Source organism: Selaginella moellendorffii, unplaced genomic scaffold, assembly GCF_000143415.4.
Source record: "Selaginella moellendorffii unplaced genomic scaffold, v1.0 SELMOscaffold_20, whole genome shotgun sequence".
Classification (NCBI taxonomy): domain Eukaryota; kingdom Viridiplantae; phylum Streptophyta; class Lycopodiopsida; order Selaginellales; family Selaginellaceae; genus Selaginella; species Selaginella moellendorffii.
The window spans coordinates 378195-398682 of NW_003314281.1; the positions used below are offsets into that span (position 1 = coordinate 378195).

Consider the following 20488-nt stretch of genomic DNA (forward strand, 5'->3'; position numbering starts at 1 on the left):
ATTGATCTATAAACCAGACCTTGTGCATCAACCATGACATTGCCGGGAAGCATATCGTGTGCGTAGACGACAGGGCCGCCGATTTCCTGCAAAGATCAACCAATGTAGGCTTGACTACTATCGCTTTGGGAGACACAAACCTTCAATGTATTGATGTCTTGCCTTAGCTCGTCAATGACACCGCCTCCAGTTTCCTTTGTTCTTCTGGATTCTCAAACTTGGTAACAGCAGACGCTGGAGCAGCAGCACTAGCATTGTTACACAAATAACCAGAAAAAACATGAAAAAGAAACCCAAGAAGCTGCCATACCGAGCTCAAAGTATCTGCTAATGTCGGTCCAGACCATGGGCTCCTTGTCGCCAGGAAATTCTTGCTGATGAAGGCGTCGAAGTTCTTTTGCAACTTTTGCTACGACTAAATCGTCCAGAAAATCTGCCAACTTAGGCAAACTAATTCAAATGGAAGAAACAAAAGAATAAAGAGAAGCTCTACGAAGAAAGAAACCTTCAGGTGTCAGCGTCCTTGCCGTGACAAACGTTTGAATGATCCCGTTTTTAAAGACGCCATCGAGCTCCGGACAAAACGCTGGTCGCAATAGATGACAGGTTGCCTGCGAAGAAAAGAAGTTGAGATCATAGAATTACTCCCGATCGATCACACCTCGGTGGCAGGACCAAACTCGCGGACAACCACAGAGTGATCCTTCTTCTTGCTGGAAACTTTAACCACTGCAAACGAAAGAAAACGCTCGCTGCATTAGAGAAAAAGAGATGGAACTCCATTCTCCAACTCACTGATGTTTGTGATCCCTCCATTGATCCGGCAAACGTCAAAATCCGAATTATCGGCGTCTCGAAGCTCCGGGATCAAGGCCCGGCACACATTTCTGGGCGGCAAGACAAGATCGCACGAAGAAATTTCTTTCTGGCGATCGATCGATCCATCGATCCATCGCTTTCGGCTAGACAGCACTTTTCAAATAGCCACGTAGACTATACACGTAGGGCTGATGGCGTAAATAAGCCACGGCGATGTGTTGAAATTGGAGATGGTAAAAAGACTTTTCCCCCATCTCCTGGATTTCCTTTGATCGCTATGCTTTTGACTTTCCACTGGAGCCTTTGATGCTTCGATCCATAGATTTTCTCGAGATTCTTCATCGACTGGAGCCTTGGATGGTGAGAATTTGGGCGTCTTTGGATAGCTTTTCTGACCGTGATGCTTCGATCCAGGTTCTCGATTTTTATGGAAGGTCAATTATCTTTTATGTGGGACAAGACAACACGGCGCAATGTGTGTCGCGGTGTCACCTTGGAAGCCATCGATGTGTCCCGCACACGTAGTGGTGGAACAAAAATCATGGGATAATGTCGCTGCCTCGCCACGAGCTGGCAGCATGGTTCCGCAAGTTAAGCTTTCTCCTCTTTATTTTTAAGCTTGCGCTGATCGGAGCGTTAGCTTTTTGATGTGTTTGTAGATTGTGATAGAGATTTGTGGCAAGCAGCAGATTGCCACAACATCAATCCGCAAGCTATGGCAACTGTGCGAAGAAATTCTCGCTCGTGAGTTCCAATTCCTTTCTAGTCTAGAGTTTTAGTGGTGTTGAGATTTCTCCTTTGATGCTCTCCTTTTTTTTCCTTTGTCACAGAGATATCGAGCACGAAACTTCCAGGCGCGGTGATCACACTGAAGTAACAGTTCCAGCACTCGAGACGAATGCCCCTTATTCCGGAAAGAAAGCTGTTACTCGATCTCGGACGCTGTCCATCGCTCCAACGGGGCAGTGCACTCCAATTCTAGACGATGACGAGCTGGGCAGTAATCTGGAGCCAGGGTCTCGGCCACGGGAGAGCGAAGAACAGCTTGACTATTCTCTCGGGAAATTCAGGGGCTCCGCCAAGTATTTCTTCGTTCGCTCTTTGCTGTGGTTCAAGGATCGAGGCGAGGGGAAGAAAGTTGATGCTACTGAGGTATGGGAATTTGGTATTCTTTACCTTCTTTTCGAAGCGTTTAGAGCGTCTTTAAACTGGACAGGATGTTCTTGCCAGATACCACAACTTATACCTCTATGGAGCGGTTCCACTGACGATTAAAGTGAGAACAGCCATTCGCAGTGGTTCTCTGGGACATATTTTACTGTGTGTAAGTTCCAAATTTTAGTAGCCTGCGGTTCATATTATATTTCTGGTATTTGCAGCTAGAGTTTCTCGCGGCTATGCTGTCGATTGTGGCGTACCTAAGATCAACGTAAGCTTATTACTTACTTAATCTGACTGAAACATTCTGGTGGTTTCAGCTATGCACAGACAACGCAGCTCTGGGCGATAACAGTGAGAAAAATCGTAGCTCTCTTTTTCGTGGCGGATTATCTTTTAAAGGTCTACATGTAAGTTTTATTCACTTGCGTTTTGGCTGCATTGCGTCATTGTTTGTCTGCAGTGCTCCTGTCCGTTTCTATTACATAACCTCGGTAACTGGAGTGGTTGATCTCTTGAGTACATTATCAATACTTTCCTTGTGGAGGTACATGAAACTATCTTAGGATTTGAGTCATCTAACAAACTATATAGCAAGTTTCGAAATGAGGGTGCCATTCCTCAGATGCTACTGGTTCTTCGAGCCTTAAGGTATTCATTTAATACCTTCTTTCTAGACTGTTATCTTGTTCCCTTTTTTTTCTTTTTTCTTTTAGAATTTTGCCTTCCTTTGCTGCTTTTGGGATTGTTGGCGGTACAGTTGGACAACAGATTTTTCTTCTAACGATGTATACACTTGGCGCCGGTATATGAGCTCGTCAAATTATCAAATCACGACTCTTATGTAGTAACAAATCTATTGCAGTTTTTATCGCTGCTGGAATACTTCAATGGGTTGAGTATAAAGCCACCTCCGCAGCAACCAAGGCAGAGGAAGGCTGTGACCCCGAAGGCTGCTTTACATTTTACGACGCTTTTTACTTCATCGTCGTTACAGTACTTATTATCAACACATGCTTTCGTTGTGGCAAGTGAAAACTTTTCTTTTTTCATCAGATCACTACTGTTGGCTATGGAGACTTTACACCAAAATCCAATCTCGGTCGGCTTGTAACACTTGCTGTTATGCTTATAGCCGCGCTTATTCTTCCCGCGCAGTTTAGCAAAATTTTGCAGCTTGCATCACGAAGGTAGAGCTTGGCCATTTTTCTTCAAAAGCATTGGTTTTCCATTATGTACAGGCCCTATGGTGGAAGGATTGCTGTGCAAAATGCTATCGGTTGTAACTTCATAGTCATAAGTGGGAAGATTTCTTTTCAGACCGTTCGACATTTTCTATCTGGATTCTACCATCCCAGCCATGACAAAAGTTACATTCGACTTATGTGATTCACCTCTAATTCTCTTCTTGCGTGTGCAGTGCAGATATGGCAGCATTTCCTGTCCGTGTAGTTGTCATGGCTCCATTTAAACCCTCGTATGCAAAACTCGCATTCTTTCTGAGCTTTTATGAATTATCGTTTTCTCCAGGTACGATATGAAGACACTGCTTAACCGTTACGAAGGACGGGTTGAATTTATCGAAGGAACACCGATGAAAGAGTCAGATTTAGATCGAGTGTGTGCTTCGTTCGCCACAGCCGTGTTTTTGCTTGCGGACGAGCATGCAAAGGTAAGCTTCTGTTGTCTTGTTTCATTATCGTCATGTCACCTTTGCGTCTGCAGGACTTTGATGCTGAAGACTCTGCTCAGATAACACGAACTCTTTCCGTGCATCGTTACTGTGGACCCAATGTTCGAGTGATTGTGGAGCTACTGAAACCCGAGAATTCCAACAATGCCATCTGGGACGAAACTGAGAGTGGAATCGAGATCATTTGTCCCGAGGCAGTGCGCTTTCAGCTCTTGGCTCGCAGGTACTAGGATGTTTTGGTTACTCTTTCTTGATAAACTGTTTTTAATATCCAGCTGCCATGTTCGGGGATTTTCTACGTTTGTGATCAACCTCTTTCGATCAGGATCACTCCTAAGCCATGCAAATCCATGCCACTGGATGAGCGAGTACAATGACGGCCTTCGCCAGGAAATATTTCCAGTTATCTTGCCGTCTTACTTTCACGAGGAGAGTTTGAAGTATGAAGAGGTTGGTTCTTTCTTTTCCATTCAGTAAGTTTTTAGTTCCCAAACTTGCTTTCTTTTTACAGGCTGTGGAGATTGTATATATGAGCTACAACGTAATTCTTATCGGTTTGGATGTGGTGTTACTGAACAAAACTCGTGCTGTGAAACTCTATCCACGAGGCCGTCTCGTCACTCCAAGCGACATTGGCCTCGTCATCGCCAAAGACTTGGAAACAGCAGAAGCTGTTTCAAAGCACTCTAAATCCAAACGATCGATTAAACGAGCAGCCACTGGTGTCAAAGTGGCCTTGAAAAGCATAAAAAAGTCCCGGCAGCACGACATGGAAACGGGGATCGGAGAAAACACCGACTCATCCAGTATCAACAGGCAACAGACGGATCTCCAAGCCCAGTTTCGCCATTTCTACAAACCTTCGATCGACGAACAACAGCAAAATCAGTCATTAGAGGTGGACTTCGTGTCGTCTCTCGAGGAGGCGATCGACGCAGCGATGCAGTGGCCTCCTCTCCGCAAGCGCTACAAACCGGTTTCGCCAGTCCTGGAAAGAAGAGCAGACGCAATACAAGCAAACCTCGAACAGCGAACGATGCGAGTGGTTCTACTGCCTCGACCGCACATCCTGGTGTGCATCGAAGGCAAGTGGCCTCTCAATCTCTTCTACTTCGTGAGCAACTTGCGAACAACACCTCCAGTGGTTCCTGTGGTGATCTTGCATCCAAATACGCCCAGCGCTCCAGACTGGGGATGCGTCGGCTTCTTCGACGACGTTTTCTTCGTCAAGGGCTCGGCCTTGTTCGAGCTCGACTTGGTGCGAGCCGGAGTTTTCCAGGCCCAAAAGGTGGTGATACTCACGCAGAGATTCGAGGACGACGACTCCAAGCCCCGGGAGGACACGGTTTCATCCCCGGTGAATACTCTGGACGTGAAGAACATCGTGATTGCCGCAAATGTGGAGAGGCTTGTGTCCCCGGCCCGGGACCGAGTCCTGGTCGAGCTCCAGCAGGAAAACCAGCTCCAGTTTCTACGTCCGCATTATAAGATCGACGCCATGCAGTTCCATCACAAGGATTTCCAGCGAAACTCAGATGCAAAGCTCCAGTTTTGTCCTCCCTTTACGGCGGGCAAAGGACTTTGCCCCGCAGCCTTCACATTCTTGACGTAAGTTCTTTTTATTTCTTTTGTTACTAATAGTTTCTCTCTCGCAGATATGCTACGTATTTTAACAGGAACACTCTATCCATAATCGAGCAGCTCTCCTGTGGGAGGCGAGTTGGGGACGATGAAGATGGTGAAGTAAACTCGATACGCAAGCTGGAGCTAATTGCAGTACCAGACTGCTACATTGGCTTGAGCTTTGGGGAGATGTTCGCTGGACTATTGCGCAACGACAAGGCCTCCTTGGCATTGGGCCTTTACCGTCCCCCTGGAACACATTGTTCCTTGGTTTCCTATGTTAGTACCAATCCAACCTCGTCTGTACAGCTTGTGTATAGGGACTTGATCTATATCCTCCACTAGAAGAATCACACAATTGATTTTAGTAGGTGTTCTGTTGTTTTAGTAATTTAACACAAAATAAATTTCTTTTTCCTGAAATTAAACGTACAAAACTAGCAATTTAAATTATATGTTTTAAATATTTTATATGATAATGGTACAACCAGTTGAAATATGTTAGATATATTACGAAAAAAAGATACAAATGTGGTAAGATATAATTTTGTTAAGTTGATTATGACATAATTTATTGCACTATGCAGCACACTTGGTTTGTTTTGGATTTTTATGAATTCAAAATACAATTTTAATCAAGAATTGCTATAAAACCTTTTCAATTTTATCTACTATTTTTATATAGTGCTGTAATTCATAAAATTAAATTTTGCAACATAATAATTTTTTTTGTTATGACATTCATTGTTAGAAAATTGCATAAGAATATTATAAATATAAAAAATCATTGTAAAATACTTTACTCTTAATTAATTTAAATTTATATTGTGAGGGCCAAGTGTACGGCTACGATGCCGTATACTAATATTAGCGTAGTGGATTTTGGTAGCCGTCGGATTGGTTTCAATCCGGACCACTCGCTCCTGTATATAAGCTAGGGTTTTTGGGTTAATTGATATGCACATTTCTGTATTCCCTTTCTATATTCCATGCACTCACATTGGTGGAGTTGAGGGGCACCTTTGATTGTCCCTGGGGAGTGCTTGGATTTGGGATTTCGGTTTAGATCTAACTTTTGCATTGTCTAGATCTAGCTTTTAACATTTCCTTTCTTTTGTTCTTTCCTTTCAGGATTTTGGTTTAGATCTAGCTTTTTGCATTGTCTAGATCTACCATTTCTTTCTAGCTTTTTGTCATTTCTCTTCTTTTGCTCTTTCTTTCTCATTCATTTTCATGGCCGATCCACAATCTCCTCCTTTGACTCTAGAGCAGCAGTTGGTTCAATTGCTTGATGCTATGCGCCTGCAATTGAACAACCAAACTCAGTTGATGGCGGCGTTCACGGCACATGGTACAACTCCTCCTGCTTTTGGTGCCAATCCTCGCGTTCGGCCGGAGTTCTTTCGTGGGAATCCTGGGGATGATGTGTACCATTGGTTCGATCACTTCACGGTGATTGCCACATATCATTCTTGGGATGATGCTCGGCGTTTGCGTGAGTTCCCCACATGTCTTCAAGGGACGGCATTGCAGTGGTACAATGGATTGAGCGCAGCTACTCGTGGCGATTGGAGTGTTCTTCCGGACGTCCTCAAACGCGCCTTCGGACACGCCGACGATTGTGATGATGCCTTCCAACAATTGCATCGTCTTCGCCAAGGGCCATCTGAGTCGGTGATGCAATTTGGCATTCGTTTCCGAAGTCTTTTGCTTCGTGCGGAGCCAAATATGTCGGAGCGGATCAAGCTAGGAATGTTGTGGCCAGCACTTCGTCAAGATCTTGTCGGACTTGTGCATGCACTTGCTCCTGCCACTCTTGACGATGCTCTTCGCTTGGCACAACGTTATGAGACGTCGCCTCTTCCACTTCTTGCTACACGTCCTTCAGCTCCACTTCCTATGAGTGATGGTCCTGTTCCCATGGAGGTTGATGCTGCTGCTACTCGAGTCCAAGGACAAGGGCGAGGACGTGGTCGTGGCCGTGACATTCGTTGCTGGGCGTGTGATGAAGTTGGTCATACTTATCGGCGTTGTCGGCGCTTTCCGGATTGGCGACCTCCATTTCCTGGGTGGAGACCTTGGCGTCAGCAACATCCCGTTGGTGCTGCTGCGGTGGAAGGTTTGGATACCGAGGTGCATTCGGGAAATGAGGAGTCGCGCGAGTAATGGAGGGACCTTGCGCGAATAAGTTAGTGACCCCTCCATCTTTCTTTCGGGAGTATCATCAAGGGGTTCACTCGGCACCGGTTCATCCAGTGTTTACTTTCCAAGCTCGTTTTTATAACAAGAGGTCTCCTATTCTTCTCTCCGTGTTGGTTGATACAGGTTCGAGTTTATCTTCTATTGCTCGACCTGTTGCCACACGTTGTCGTCTACACTTGCGTCGTGCGGCGGATCCAGTTTTCATTCTTTATGGCAACGGCCGTACACATGCATGTGCACGAGATGAGGCGGACCTGGTTGTGCGTGTGGGCGATCTCGAGCTTGAGTTGCAGTCGTTGCGGGTGGTGCCGAGTCAAGCTTTTGACCTCATTCTTGGTATGGATTGGTTGCAGCACAATCATGCCAAGTGTGACTTTGAGGCTTTTCCCCCTTGTCTCATACTTCCTTATGTTTCATCCATTCCTCTCACTTCTGTACCTCTTCGTCCCTCTACTTCTACCTCTGCTTCCATTACTTTTGTTCCCCCATTATTTCCTCTTGTGTTTCCATCTTGTTCTGCTCTTCCCTTTTCCGATCCCTCCGATGATCTTTGTGTTGCAGCTGTTGATCAGCTCATGAAGGAGTATTCTGATCTCTTTGAATTTGACCTATCGTCTGGGGCCAAGATTGCCACACGTCATCCCATTCCAACTGGGGATGCTCGTCCAATCAAGGTTCCTGTTCGTCGTCGGTCACCCAAGGAGATCAAGATTTTACGTGCAAACGTCAAGGAGATGTTGGAGAAGGGTGTTATTCGGAAGTCGCGGAGTCCTTGGGCATGTGAACCTCATCTTGTGACGAAGCCTGATGGGAGTATTCGTTTCTGCATCGACTATCGTCCGTTAAATGAAGTGACGATCCCGGACGTGTACCCTCTTCCTCACACTGCTGATCTCTTGGATCGTCTGGGGCGAAGTCGTTGGTTCACCAAGCTAGATCTTGCTTCTGGGTATTGGCAAGTACCGATGGCTGAAGACGATATTCCTAAGACTGCTTTTCGTACACCATTTGGTTTGTACGAGTTTTTGGTGATGCCGTTTGGTTTGAACAATGCTCCAGCAACTTTTCAGCGAATGATGGACGAGGTTCTTTGCGATATGCCAGAGGTGACGGCTGACTTCATTGATGATGTCTTGATCCACTCGGAGGGGACGTGGGAGGAGCATGTTCGTGATGTTTGTAAAGTGTTGGATCGGCTACGCGATGTTGGTTTAAAGCTGAAGCGGTCGAAGTGCGTGTTTGGGTCCAAGGACACAACTTATCTTGGGTACCGTATTTCTCGTGAGGGTTTGCAAGTTGATCCTGACAAACTTGTGGCTGTTCTAAAGTTCCCTACTCCGAAGTGTGTGAATGATGTGGAGCGCTTTTTGGGTAAGGTGCAGTATCTTGGTCGTTTTGTGGATCATCTTTCCGATCGCACTTTACCATTGCGAGCGTTGCTGAAGTCATTAACGTCATCTTTCATCTGGTCTCCCGATTGTGAGCGGGCGTTCGTGAATCTCAAAGAGCTATTGACGACTCCTCCGGTTTTGGCATATCCTGACTACACTCGACCTTTTATTTTGCGCGTGGATGCTTCTGACATTGGTCTTGGAGGTGTGTTGATGTAAGAGAGCTCGAGTGTGCCTGGTCAGCGCCATCCCATTGCATACATAAGCCGTACATTACAACCAGCGGAGATGAACTACTCCACGACGGAGAAGGAGTGTTTAGCAGCAGTCTGGGGTTTCGAGAAACTTCATGCCTATCTACATGGTTCTCGGACGTTACTTGAAGGTGACCATGCTGCTGTTACTTCATTATTGAAGCGGAAGAACCTGGTTGGTCGTACGGCTCGATGGGCTTTGAAGCTTCAGATATATGATTTCGATGTTGTTCATCGCCCAGGGAGTTCTATGGCTGATGCTGATGCCCTTTCTCGAGCTCCTCTTCCTTCTCCACTCACTTCTCATGTTTCTGATAAACCTGTTGTTCCAGCATCTGTGGATTTTCTAGATGAGGATTCTGTGCCGTCGGCGGTTGCTGTCCTTGACGTTCAGTGTCCACAGGGCGTAGAGCAAGATCTACCTTTTCTGGATGAGGTTCGCGAGGCTCAAAAGATTGAGCCGTGGATTCGAAGGCTTCGAGATGGGTTTGAGAATCCTGCATCACTTGCTGATGACTTGCCTTTTCGGCATTTACATTCTCAATATCGCCTTGAAGATGGCCTTCTTTATTTTGTGGGGACGGATCCTGATGCTCATTTACGGCTGGTGGTGCCTTCGGTGTTTATTCCGCGGTTTCTCCATGCCTACCATGATTCTCCTATTCTAGGTGGGCATATGGGACACCGTCGTGTCACCGAGAAGTTGCGCAGATCTTTCTATTGGCCAGAGATGCGACGTGATATTATCCGGTATGTGCGTAGCTGCATTTGGTGCCAAGCTCGTAATACTCCCCCTTGTGCTGCGGAAGGACGGTTGGAGTCAATTGCAGTTTCTCGTCCGTTTGAGTTGGTGGCGTTTGATCTTATGGGACCTTTTCTGCGATCGACTGCTGGCAATGAGTATGTTATTATTGCTTCTGACTACTTGACTCGTTGGGTGGAAGTTGGTGCTCTTGCTAATGCCTCTGCAACTGCTGTTGGATACTTCCTCCTCAATCGAGTGGTGTTCCAGCATTCTTGTCCAAAACGGATTCTTTCGGATAATGGTCCTGCATTTATGGCTGAGGTATTTCATGTTTTGACATCTCGGTTGGGGATACGCCACACTTTTACGAGTGCTTATCATCCACAATCAGACGGTCTGGTGGAACGGCTCGTTCGGACATTCAAAGGGATGATTGCGAAGTATGTGAACTTTCAACATTCGGATTGGGATGGTTATTTGCCGTCTCTTCGGTATGCTTATGTCACAGGGGTGCAGAGTTCTGTTGGTGCTTCACCATATAAACTTCTATATGGTCATGATCCAATATTACCAACAGAGCTAGGTTTACCTTCGCGATTGCCACGAGCTCCTGATGCTAGGTCATGGGATCAATATTTGACAAGCATTCTTCCACTTGTCCGAGCAGAGTCTGCTGAACACTTAGGCCGCGTACAAGTGGGACAATAACGGCGCTACAATTCCCATCATCGTCCACCAGCGGAGTACAAAGTGGATGATTTGGTGTTAGTCCGTTTTCCCCATCTTACGGTGCGTGGTTTATCTAAGGGGCTCCTTGCGCAGTGGAAAGGACCGTATCGGGTGTTGCGGCAAGTTGGACCACAAGTTTATGAGGTTCGGCATGACGTTCAGCAGGCTGATCCTCCGGAGATTGTGCATGTGCAACGGTTAAAACGCTTCATACAGAGGGATCAGGAGCAGTTAATACCGTCTACAGATCCACCGATGCCTCCTCCTGACGTTCCTCCAGATCCCGGCCCATCTACAAGAGAACCCTGACGGCCTTCCATTATTCCGAGAGGAGGGGATGATGTGAGGGCCAAGTGTACGGCTACGATGCCGTATACTAATATTAGCGTAGTGGATTTTGGTAGCCGTCGGATTGGTTTCAATCTGGACCACTCGCTCCTGTATATAAGCTAGGGTTTTTGGGTTAATTGATATGCACATTTCTGTATTCCCTTTCTATATTCCATGCACTCACAATATAATATTTACAGTTAAAAAATTAAATTTTTAATATTAAAATCACACTTGAGGTTATTTTTGTGAGTACTGACGTATTTCTGAGCTAGAAAAAGGTGAAAAAGGAATAAACTCATTGAAAAAGGTTCCTAGGAAAATTCCGACTATTATAATTGCATAGTCATCTTAGAAATGGTATCTATTATAAAAGAACTAAATTAAAATTTTAGCATAAAATATTTTATTTTATTTTATTTTATATACTTTTAAGATTATTAATTTTCATTAAAATTTTATTTTAGTATTTTTTATATTGAAGAAGATACAATAAATAATAATAAGAAATAGAAAACATATAAAATATTTATATATAAATTTAATTAAGATATCTTTGTATTTTGTTTTAATGCCACTCTCATATTTGGTAAAATAATTATTATCTAATTATTTTATATAATACACATATATAAATTTTCTAAAAATATTATATTATATTGATATCAATGGTTATTTTTTTATATTTTATTAAACTGCCAAAACAAAAAGATATAGTTGAAAGGATTACAAGTGTCTTGTGTATTGTAAGTATTAAACTATTAGTTATTACACAATATGATACATTACAAAGAATTAAAAGCTTGCTATAATATTAAATTATTATTATTATTATTATTAATTAAAAGATTTTTATGTCTTAAATTTATATTATTTGATTTCTATCATGAAATATTTATTATTTTCTTCTCTAGGAAAATAATAAGTTCTTAAATAATATATTCTTCCTCAATTATTTAAAATATATTTATTAGTGGCATATGTTAAGCAAAACATATTTAAAGTTTCCTTGGATGATTAAACTTTTGTCATCTAAACAAGATTTAAAAAATTTTACCATCTGGAATGCTTATATAAAATTTCTCCATATTTCTTTTAAAAATTAATTTAGTTTATTTTTTTGTTTTTAATTAAATAATTAATAATATTAATATTTTAAAAGAAAATTTATTATTATTTTAGCTAAGCTAATTTATTAAGGCTAAATCCCTTAACTATGTCATTATAATAAAATAAATTCCAAAAATTATATTAACTAATTTATACTTCACATTACTTAAACCATTATTGTTTAATATATTATGAAGCTATTATTAATATGCTTATTTTTTATTAATATCTCTAATGCTGATTTACTCTATGGTCCATTTTATGAGAATGGAAGAGTTCTAAGTCAATCTCAAATGACAATCTTGTTTAGAGTACTAACAACTACATTTTTAAGATCTATATTACCAATTGATAGTCTGACAAATCCATATACAAGTTTTGATAGTATCATTCGTGTTCCTAATACTAATAAAAGAATTATTGTAACTCTTTATCTTCATAATGCTGGTATTAATTCTTTTAATCCTGCCCCTGGTGTTGTACAAATCTATAATAACGGAGCTTTTGACACAATTTTGCATGCTTTTAATTACATGCGAGATGATTTCATTAATAGAGGCTCTATGTATTCAATTTTTGGAATTGCATCTCCTTATGGAAGGTTTATTTTTCAATACCGGGTTTTAAGAATTCCAATTTCCCATCAGCCACAATTATCGGCAATTTCTATTTCACAACAAGACATTTCTTCACCTTTTCAGTATACTCTGTTACCAGGGAATAAATATGATGTTTTTGCAAAGCTTGACAAGAACAGGAAATTAACAAACACTAAGCAGCAGTATTTCTTTGTGATGCTAGACAACTGTAATCTTGTTTTAATTATCAAGAAGACAATAGGGTGGAGTTCAAATATAGTAGATATCAGCTTTGATTGTGAGGTGATATTGCAACCAGACGGTAATATGGTAATTTACAGTGCATTCCATATAAAATCAGTTTGGTCTACAGTTACTTATTGCGAACCTCTTCCAAATTGTTATGCAAACTCAGAGTTATTACTCCAGGATGACTGTAATGTAGTTTTATACAGAACTGGTGACCCACAAGAACCTGTATGGGCGACACAAACAAATGGATGTTGGAGATTTACCTACTAAAAATAATGCAAGATTTACCATATATATATATATATATGAATTATGACATTAATTACATGCAATGCAAAGTTTTACTCTCTGGTAGCATCTTCTCACAAACCCTGTCCTATACCAATATTTATTAGTAAAAGTAATGCCTACGGTTTGTTCTTCTAGGAATGCGCGAGCGCTCCCGACATTAGGAAGACGGGATCGAGGCAAGAGATCCTTGCGCTCCTGATTTTCCCGAGCGAAATCCAGGATCTTCTGTCGATTTCTTCCCGCCACATGCCGGTAAGGCAAGAGATCTTCCGGCATTTGCAGGCCATACGCATCGTGCCATGCCGCCAGGATTTTGTTTGAATCGATCATCAACAGCCTCGAGGAGCGCCGAAATGGCTACTCCAGCGCGCGCAAGTGTGAGAGATCCTCGGATTTTGTGGAATGTCTTCCAGATGCTTGCGAGGAGGCTGTTCGTCTTCCAGAGTACCACATGTTTCTTTTATCTTTTATTTGTTCATTTCTCTTGACATTTTTGCGGTACAGAGCTGCTCGTCTCCATCAAACGGCAAGTCCAGTGGCGAACTATGTTTGGCAACTTGAGCTGGTTCAAACGAGAAACAGGGGTTGTCTACCTCATCATTGAAAACATTGATCAGGAACTGGAGTGGTGGACAAAACCTTTTATCCGTTTTGTTCCGGCTTCCCGGTTTCTCCAGTGCCGTGTTGAAGCCGTTTAGTTGAGCTGTCCCAAGAAGCTGCGAACGTGTGGCTTGATAAGCGTGAAGAGATTTTGTTTCCCTTGCTTGTCCGGAAGCATTGCTCCCGAGAGCACCAGGAAAGTTATTGGAGTCACCAGGTGGAGGGTCACCAGCGATTTACAATTTTTGATGCCCGCCACGCAGTGGCTCAAGGAAACAAAGGAGAAGGTGAAGCTCAATTTTTCTTGTCTTCTCTTACGTGTTTCAATTACAGGAGTTCTCTTTCAGCCACGTAAGAAACAAGTTGGAGAGGCAACTCAAAGGTCCAGGCAGACAAAGCATCTCTTTGGAGAGGCTCCTGACAATATTCTCGTGCATTGCAACCGGCCAGGATTTCCATGACAACAAACTGGATGAAGACGCAGGAATCCAATGTTCTAAACGCTTGTACTCCCAATCCACTTGAAGGATCTCCAAAGTTTCGGTGCAATGTGGAGGAGGAAGCCAATTCCTTCTTTTTGGCTTTGTGGATCGTTAGGAGCATTAATATTGGCCAACAATTGTTAGTAGATCGACGCAGCGATGCAGTGGCCTCCTCTCCGCATAGATTTATTTTCTAAATCAATTGTGATCTATATAATTTTACTTGAGTATTATTCAGCTGATTATTATAGTCTTGCTGCAAGTATGTGCCCAACTACAAAATTGTAAGCACCATGCTCAAATGTGAAGGATTTCTTAAGTTTTTTTTTCTTTTTGGAAAAGATAAATCAGTTTTCTTTTCTTCACAGCTGATTGGGAAATTAATTTGAGAAATGGCAACCATGGGTTTGTAGATCTTGTTGAGATATGTGATTTAACATCAAGAATTCCTGGATTTGATGCAAAAATCAACACATATAACTTCCATTTCTTCACAGTGTATATAATAACAACTTTGGAAGCTTAGCATAAATTAGATATACTATCATTTCAACCTTTTTTAGGCTCTTCTGATAGATCTACTCATGTGCTTTCTTTGAAGGGTTTGCATGTGAGATTTGAGTCAATTTGAAGTCATTTCGAGTAACTTTTCCCTCACACTTGTTTATTTCAAACATGGGGAAAAGTTTTTAAACTACTTGTTATTTCTTGAAAAGAATTTTTTAATTTTTTCCTACATGGAGCTATAGTGAAGGTTGAGGGTTTTCTTCCAAGCCCAAGAGCATGATTTTAAGAGCTCTATAATTTGAGACTTATGATGTTTTTCTCTTGAGGTAAATACTTGCTATGATTGAAAGAATTGAGTGAATTTCTTTGAGTTTTTCGTAAATGTTACTTTTAGAAAAAGTTTCTACATAGTATTGGGCTTCATTTGCATCCATTTGCATTCTAGGCATTTTCTCAAGTGTCCTAGAGTATGTGGCAAGTATTTTACCCTCAAAAGCAATTTATTTCTGCTTGGGGTTACTTTCAGACTTATCTTACAATTGAACATTTGTTGCACCTTGCATATTTCATGCCTACTCAAATAAGAAGTATAGGAAAGAGGTTAGTTCTTGGTTCCTTCTTGGCTCTTTATATTTGCTCCAGGCTTCAATAAGAGCTGAATTATCACACGGCCTTGTTAGAGAGTGAGGATTCACCATTTGTTACAAATACCAAGTTAGCAGATTCATATAATGCATCTTTGCCTAAATTTTTTTCTCAAATTGCAAATCCACCACTTCCAGAGAGGCCAAAAGATGTCCCTAGAGATCTTGAGGACCAACCAATAGCTACAAATAAACAAAGGATAATGCAGCAACTTGCACCACCTCTACCATCCATGCCAATGATGCATGTGTTGTAGTGTGGCCTTGAGCTCCCCTTCTTCAAGCCAAGGATAGCATTTTAGTGGAGGATCACCTTGTAGCATTCTTTTCTTACTGTGTTAGCAACTAGATCATAGATGATATGACTAAGTACTAGGTGTTCACTCAATTGATGCATGGGCATGCATGGCAATAGGTACTTGTGCTAAAGGCTGCGGAAAAGTGGGACTTTGAGACTCTCCTCAAAATGTTTAGGAGCATGTTCTCTCAGGAGGCACAAGCTTGTCCAAGAATTGTTCTAGTTTCAACAAGGTGTGAATAAATCCATCTTCAACTATATAACGCAATTCAAGGCTTTTTGGAAGATCTACCGTGACAAGAGAGCAACACAAGAGGAGTCTATTAGAGTGTCAACATTTATACAAAGCCTTAAGCTCGGGCTCTAGAGGAAAGTTGTCAAGTGCTGGCACTAGTGATGCCACAACACTTATACATATGTTATAAAGCTTGAATCGGAGATGTTCTGCAAGCTCTATGTCTCATTCATTGAGAAGCTTGTGAATGAGACATCTGTAAGGAACCGACTCCCCGAGATGTCGTAGGCTAAAGGATCCCCAAAAGCTGGACCAAAATGACAAAGAGTTCATCGGATGGGACCAAGTCGAGGATCGAGTCCGAGACCGACTCGGAGACCGAGTTCGAGTCCGACTTCGAGACCGAGTTCGAGACGGAGTCCGGATCCAAAATCGGGTCCGAGACCGAGTCCGAGGTCGAGTCCGAGGTCGGGTCCGAGGTCGGGTCCGAGATCGAGTCCGTAATCGAGTCCGAACCCGAATCCGAAGTCGGATCCGAAATCGGGTCCGAGATCGAGCCAGAGACTAAGTCCAAATACTAATACGGGTCAAGGGGTGAAAGCCCAAAGCGTGCGTCTCCCAGGGGGGGGGGGGGCTGCAGGGGGTTCCAAAAGTATAGTAGGGATAGTGAGGTCCAGGAACCAATTTAGAAGGGACTCTCCAGTTGGGCTTCCAAACCGACTTGAGGTTGGGACTGGGACCGAGGGGCCTTGGGTGGGAGTGAGCACGGACTTGGCTGGTGCCGGAGGGGCCATCCAAGGAAGTGCTCAAGAGCAGCTCCCACTCCCGAAAGGGAAACCGATTGCGGTGCTCCCGGCTCAGGTGGAGTGGTGCCCCACTTGAGTACCTTGTGGCTCATTGGTCCTCGCCCTTCCGGGGGCTTGGGCCTTTCCTTCGGGATGGAAGTGGGGGGTAGAGGTACCCATACCGGGCCGTTAGGCCACGGTGTTTCACCCCGACGTCCCGAAGCAAGTGCTGCACCCAAGGCTTGGGATTTAGAGGGTCCCATGATCAAGCCTTGTGGTACCTTGGGGTGTTAGGAATCTAGAGGCTTGGTGTGCTTGGCTGCTTGTGCCTGCGGGGAGTGTAGCCGAACCTTAAGTCCAGTCTAACCCGGGGAGGGGGATTGGGAGAGATTTGGGAATCCGTAGATGGATGGCTAACACTCCGTTGCTCGTGCAGTGAGTAGCTGAAACCAAGTAGGAGCTGGTACCATAGGCGAGAACCTTGGCGAGGGAACTTAGCAAAAGCCAAGGCAGTGTTGGACGGATAGGCGAGGTAAGCTGGCAAAGTGGAAAGGAAAAATTTGTGGCTTACAATTTGGTATCGGAGCCTTCTCCTCAGTTCTAGCGAAGGATAGAGGCGGATTGCTGGGAGATGGCAAGGGCAGGGCGTAAGCGAACCCAGGCGGAGACAGAACCTCCGCCAGAGCTGGAGGCTCCGGTCGAACAAGAGGCTATGGATGAGGAATCCTTGCATGAGGAGGACTCTAGTGAGGAAACTTCCAAACAGGAGTCCGGTGGCGAGGTTCGGTCGTCCAAGGCTCGATTGGACGTTCTAGAAGGTCAATTGGCGCAGACCAATGCCCTGCTGGAGACTCTCGTACGCAAGCTAAAGCGTGACGAGAAACGGAAGAAAAGGCGAAAGACTGCGGATGCTGGCAGCGCAGAAGGTGCGGACCCTTCGGCAGGGACTGAGGCAAAACCAGACAAGGTCGAACAGACCGAAGTGGAATCAGTCCCTCAGGCAGTTCCCAAGTACAAACCAAAGCCCCCACCGGTGTTCAAGGGAGTGAACGACTATAAGGTTGTGGAGGATTGGTTTTACGATATGGAGGACTACTTCCGAGCGTTACGGTTACCGAGCTCGGAGAAGGTCCCATGTGCAAAACCATACTTGGCAGATAATGCCAAGTCTTGGTGGAGAACAACGGAGGCCAACGAAGGACCGGTGGCCACCTGGGACATGATGAAGGCGAGGATCCGCGCGACATACGTTCCTCCGAATGCCACTCTGCATCTGAGAGATGAGCTGAGTAGGCTGAAGCAGACTGGAACCATCCAGGAATATGTGAATGGGTTCATGGCAAAGAGGATACTTGTCACGGACATGGGGGATATGGATGCGTTCCATGCCTTTATATCAGGTTTGCAAACCTGGGCTCGCGGTGAGGTGATGCGCTGGAACCCGACCAACTACAAGGAAGCGTTGGATGCGGCCATCAAGGTGCATTTCAACGATAACCTGCGAAAGGGGAACACGACGGGGTCGGGATCCACGTTTCACAAAGGGGCCAAACCGAGGGGAACATATAGCAGGGGGAAGTTCAAGAAGAGTTTCTCTAAGAATGAGTCCTCGGGATTCCGGAAAGGCAAATCCGGTGGCCAGCGAGCAAGTACGTGGGGGAGTCAAGCGAAAAGAGACAAACCCACGGATAAGAAGGTCAAGTCATATAGCAGCGTGGGAAACAACGTATGCTACAACTGCGGTGAAGCGGGACACTTTTCGAGGGAATGTCCCTACCCGAAGAAGGCCAGAGCGAATATGGCCATCAAGTCGGGTGAAGTCCAAAATGAGGTATGTGATCCAGTCCCTAACTCAAAGTTACTCATTACACGAGCAACTTTGGTAGAGAGTCGTTCGCGACATCTACTAGCCCTCCGAGGGAAGCTCGGAGGTAGCTTTGTTAAGATCCTTATTGACACGGGTGCTTCGGATAATTTTGTGGCTGCAGACATAGTCCGGCAAGCCGGACTAACGGTGCAGCGGCTAGGCGAACCAAGGACTATAGAGTTTGTTCAAGGTAGCCAAAGCACCGATGAGGTACTTCGACAAGCGAGAGTCGAAGTGGGGACTTGGAAGGTGGACATGGATTTCACCGTGTTGGACATGGCGGGATTTGACGTGATCTTCGGAATGGACTGGTTCAATCGATTCGTGGTAGCCCTGCATGGTTAAGGTAGAAACCTTGTGGTACTGGCGAATGCCCAAGGAAGAAGATCTAGGGTGGAAGCCCAGGATCTAAAGGTAGGGCAAAGCAAGGCCAAAGAATCCTGCTTAAACCTGGTGTCCACGAGAGGACAACTCACTAAAGGAACTAAGGCAGCCTTTTTGTGCTTACTCTCGGTGAAGAGTGACAAAAAGACAAGAACGGAAGAAGTGCCTTTAGTGATCCAGCGAGTGTTGGACCAATTCCAGGATACCATGCCGGAGGAGCTACCGGCGGGGTTGCCCCCCGCACGACCGATAGAACATAAGATTGAGCTGGTCGAGGGCGCTGAGGCAGTGGTTCGTCCACCCTATCGTTTGAACGAAAAGGAACTCAAGGAGCTCAAGTGCCAACTAGAGGAGTTGGTGGACAAAGGGTATGTTAGGTTGAGCAAGTCGCCGTATGGGGCGCCGGTATTATTTGTGAAAAAGAAAGATGGATCTATGCGCATGTGCATAGATTACCGGTTGCTCAACAAGTATACCAAGAAGAACAAGTACCCTTTGCCAAGGATTGAGGACCTGTTCGATAGGTTGGGAAAGGCAAAATACTTCTCGAGGATTGACCTAAGGTCAGGATACTACCAGATCAGGGTAGCCGAGGAAGATGTCGAGAAGACAACCTGTCGAACAAGGTATGGGAGCTTTGAGTTTCTAGTGATGCCCTTTGGGCTGTGCAATGCGCCGGCAACGTTTTCGGCGTTGATGAACCACATCTTTGTACCCTATCTGGATCACTTCGTGGTCGTCTATATTGACGACATCCTGATCTATAGCGAGACGCTAGAGGAGCATGCCGAACACTTGGCGAAGGTGTTTGAGAAACTAAGGGAACACAAACTGTATGCTAAAGAGAGCAAATGTGACTTTGCTCAACAAGAGGTAAAGTTTCTCGGGCATGTGGTGGGCCAGGACGGGCTCAAGGTGGACCCGGAGAAGGTCCAAGCGATCCAGGAATGGGAGCGACCATCGAATGTACATGAGTTGAGGGCGTTCCTGGGGCTATGCAACTACTATCGAAAGTTTATCAGACACTATTCGAGAGTAGCCCTGCCCTTAACAGACCAAACAGGAAAAGGGAAGATGGTATGGACAGCAGAATGCGAGGCGGCATTCGTCCACCTCAAAGGGAAGTTGAGGAAGGCTCCCGTATTGGCATTACCAGACTTTGGTAAGGACTTTGAGGTAGAAACGGATGCTTCGGACTTTGCGTTGGGCGCAGTTTTGAAGCAGGACAACCATCCGGTAGCGTTCTTCTCGAAGAAGCTGGACAAGGCTCAACGGAAGTGGCCTGCCCACGAGAAGGAATTGTTTGCGGTGGTCAAGGCACTCAAGGAGTGGCGACACTACCTTGGGAGACACTTCAAGGTTTACACGGACAATGTGGCAACGAAACACTTCTTGTCACAGCCCGACCTAAGAGGGAAACAAGGTCGGTGGGCCAATGCCTTGGCTGAGTTTGATTGCGAGATTCTGTACAAGCCTGGGAAGAGCAACATCGTGGCGGATGCGCTAAGTCG

The 20488-nt window shown here is 44.6% G+C and overlaps 1 protein-coding gene across 3 annotated transcripts; it reads left to right on the plus strand.

Annotated features, from left to right (window-relative positions):
* Positions 1–1100: 1100 nt before the first annotated feature.
* LOC9636999 (calcium-activated potassium channel subunit alpha-1) lies at positions 1101–5663 on the plus strand. Of its 3 annotated transcripts, XM_002972621.2 has the most exons (18): positions 1101–1179; positions 1234–1563; positions 1650–1971; positions 2036–2143; positions 2199–2248; positions 2298–2387; positions 2441–2524; positions 2572–2628; positions 2694–2782; positions 2843–2973; positions 3034–3167; positions 3219–3346; positions 3403–3454; positions 3508–3649; positions 3703–3893; positions 3946–4120; positions 4182–5278; positions 5326–5663. In XM_002972621.2, the coding sequence occupies exons 2-18, from the start codon at positions 1535–1537 to the stop codon at positions 5636–5638; spliced, it is 3192 nt and encodes a 1063-aa protein (XP_002972667.1). In that variant the 5' UTR covers positions 1101–1179; positions 1234–1534; the 3' UTR covers positions 5639–5663. The 3 variants fall into 3 exon arrangements, with proteins under 3 accessions (XP_002972667.1, XP_024533735.1, XP_024533736.1); XM_024677967.1 differs by lacking the exons at positions 1101–1179; positions 1234–1563 and having other exon boundaries at positions 1700–1971; positions 2050–2143; XM_024677968.1 differs by lacking the exons at positions 1101–1179; positions 1234–1563; positions 1650–1971 and having other exon boundaries at positions 2049–2139.
* Positions 5664–20488: the final 14825 nt, after the last annotated feature.

Bases quoted from the DNA above. Each gene is read 5' to 3' on its own strand.
- LOC9636999 (XM_002972621.2), top strand. From the start codon at position 1,535: ATGGCAACTGTGCGAAGAAATTCTCGCTC. The intron at 2,249-2,297 runs GTAAGCTTATTA...TGGTGGTTTCAG, and splicing joins GTGGCGTACCTAAGATCAAC to CTATGCACAGACAACGCAGC. The intron at 2,525-2,571 runs GTACATGAAACT...CAAACTATATAG, and splicing joins TCAATACTTTCCTTGTGGAG to CAAGTTTCGAAATGAGGGTG.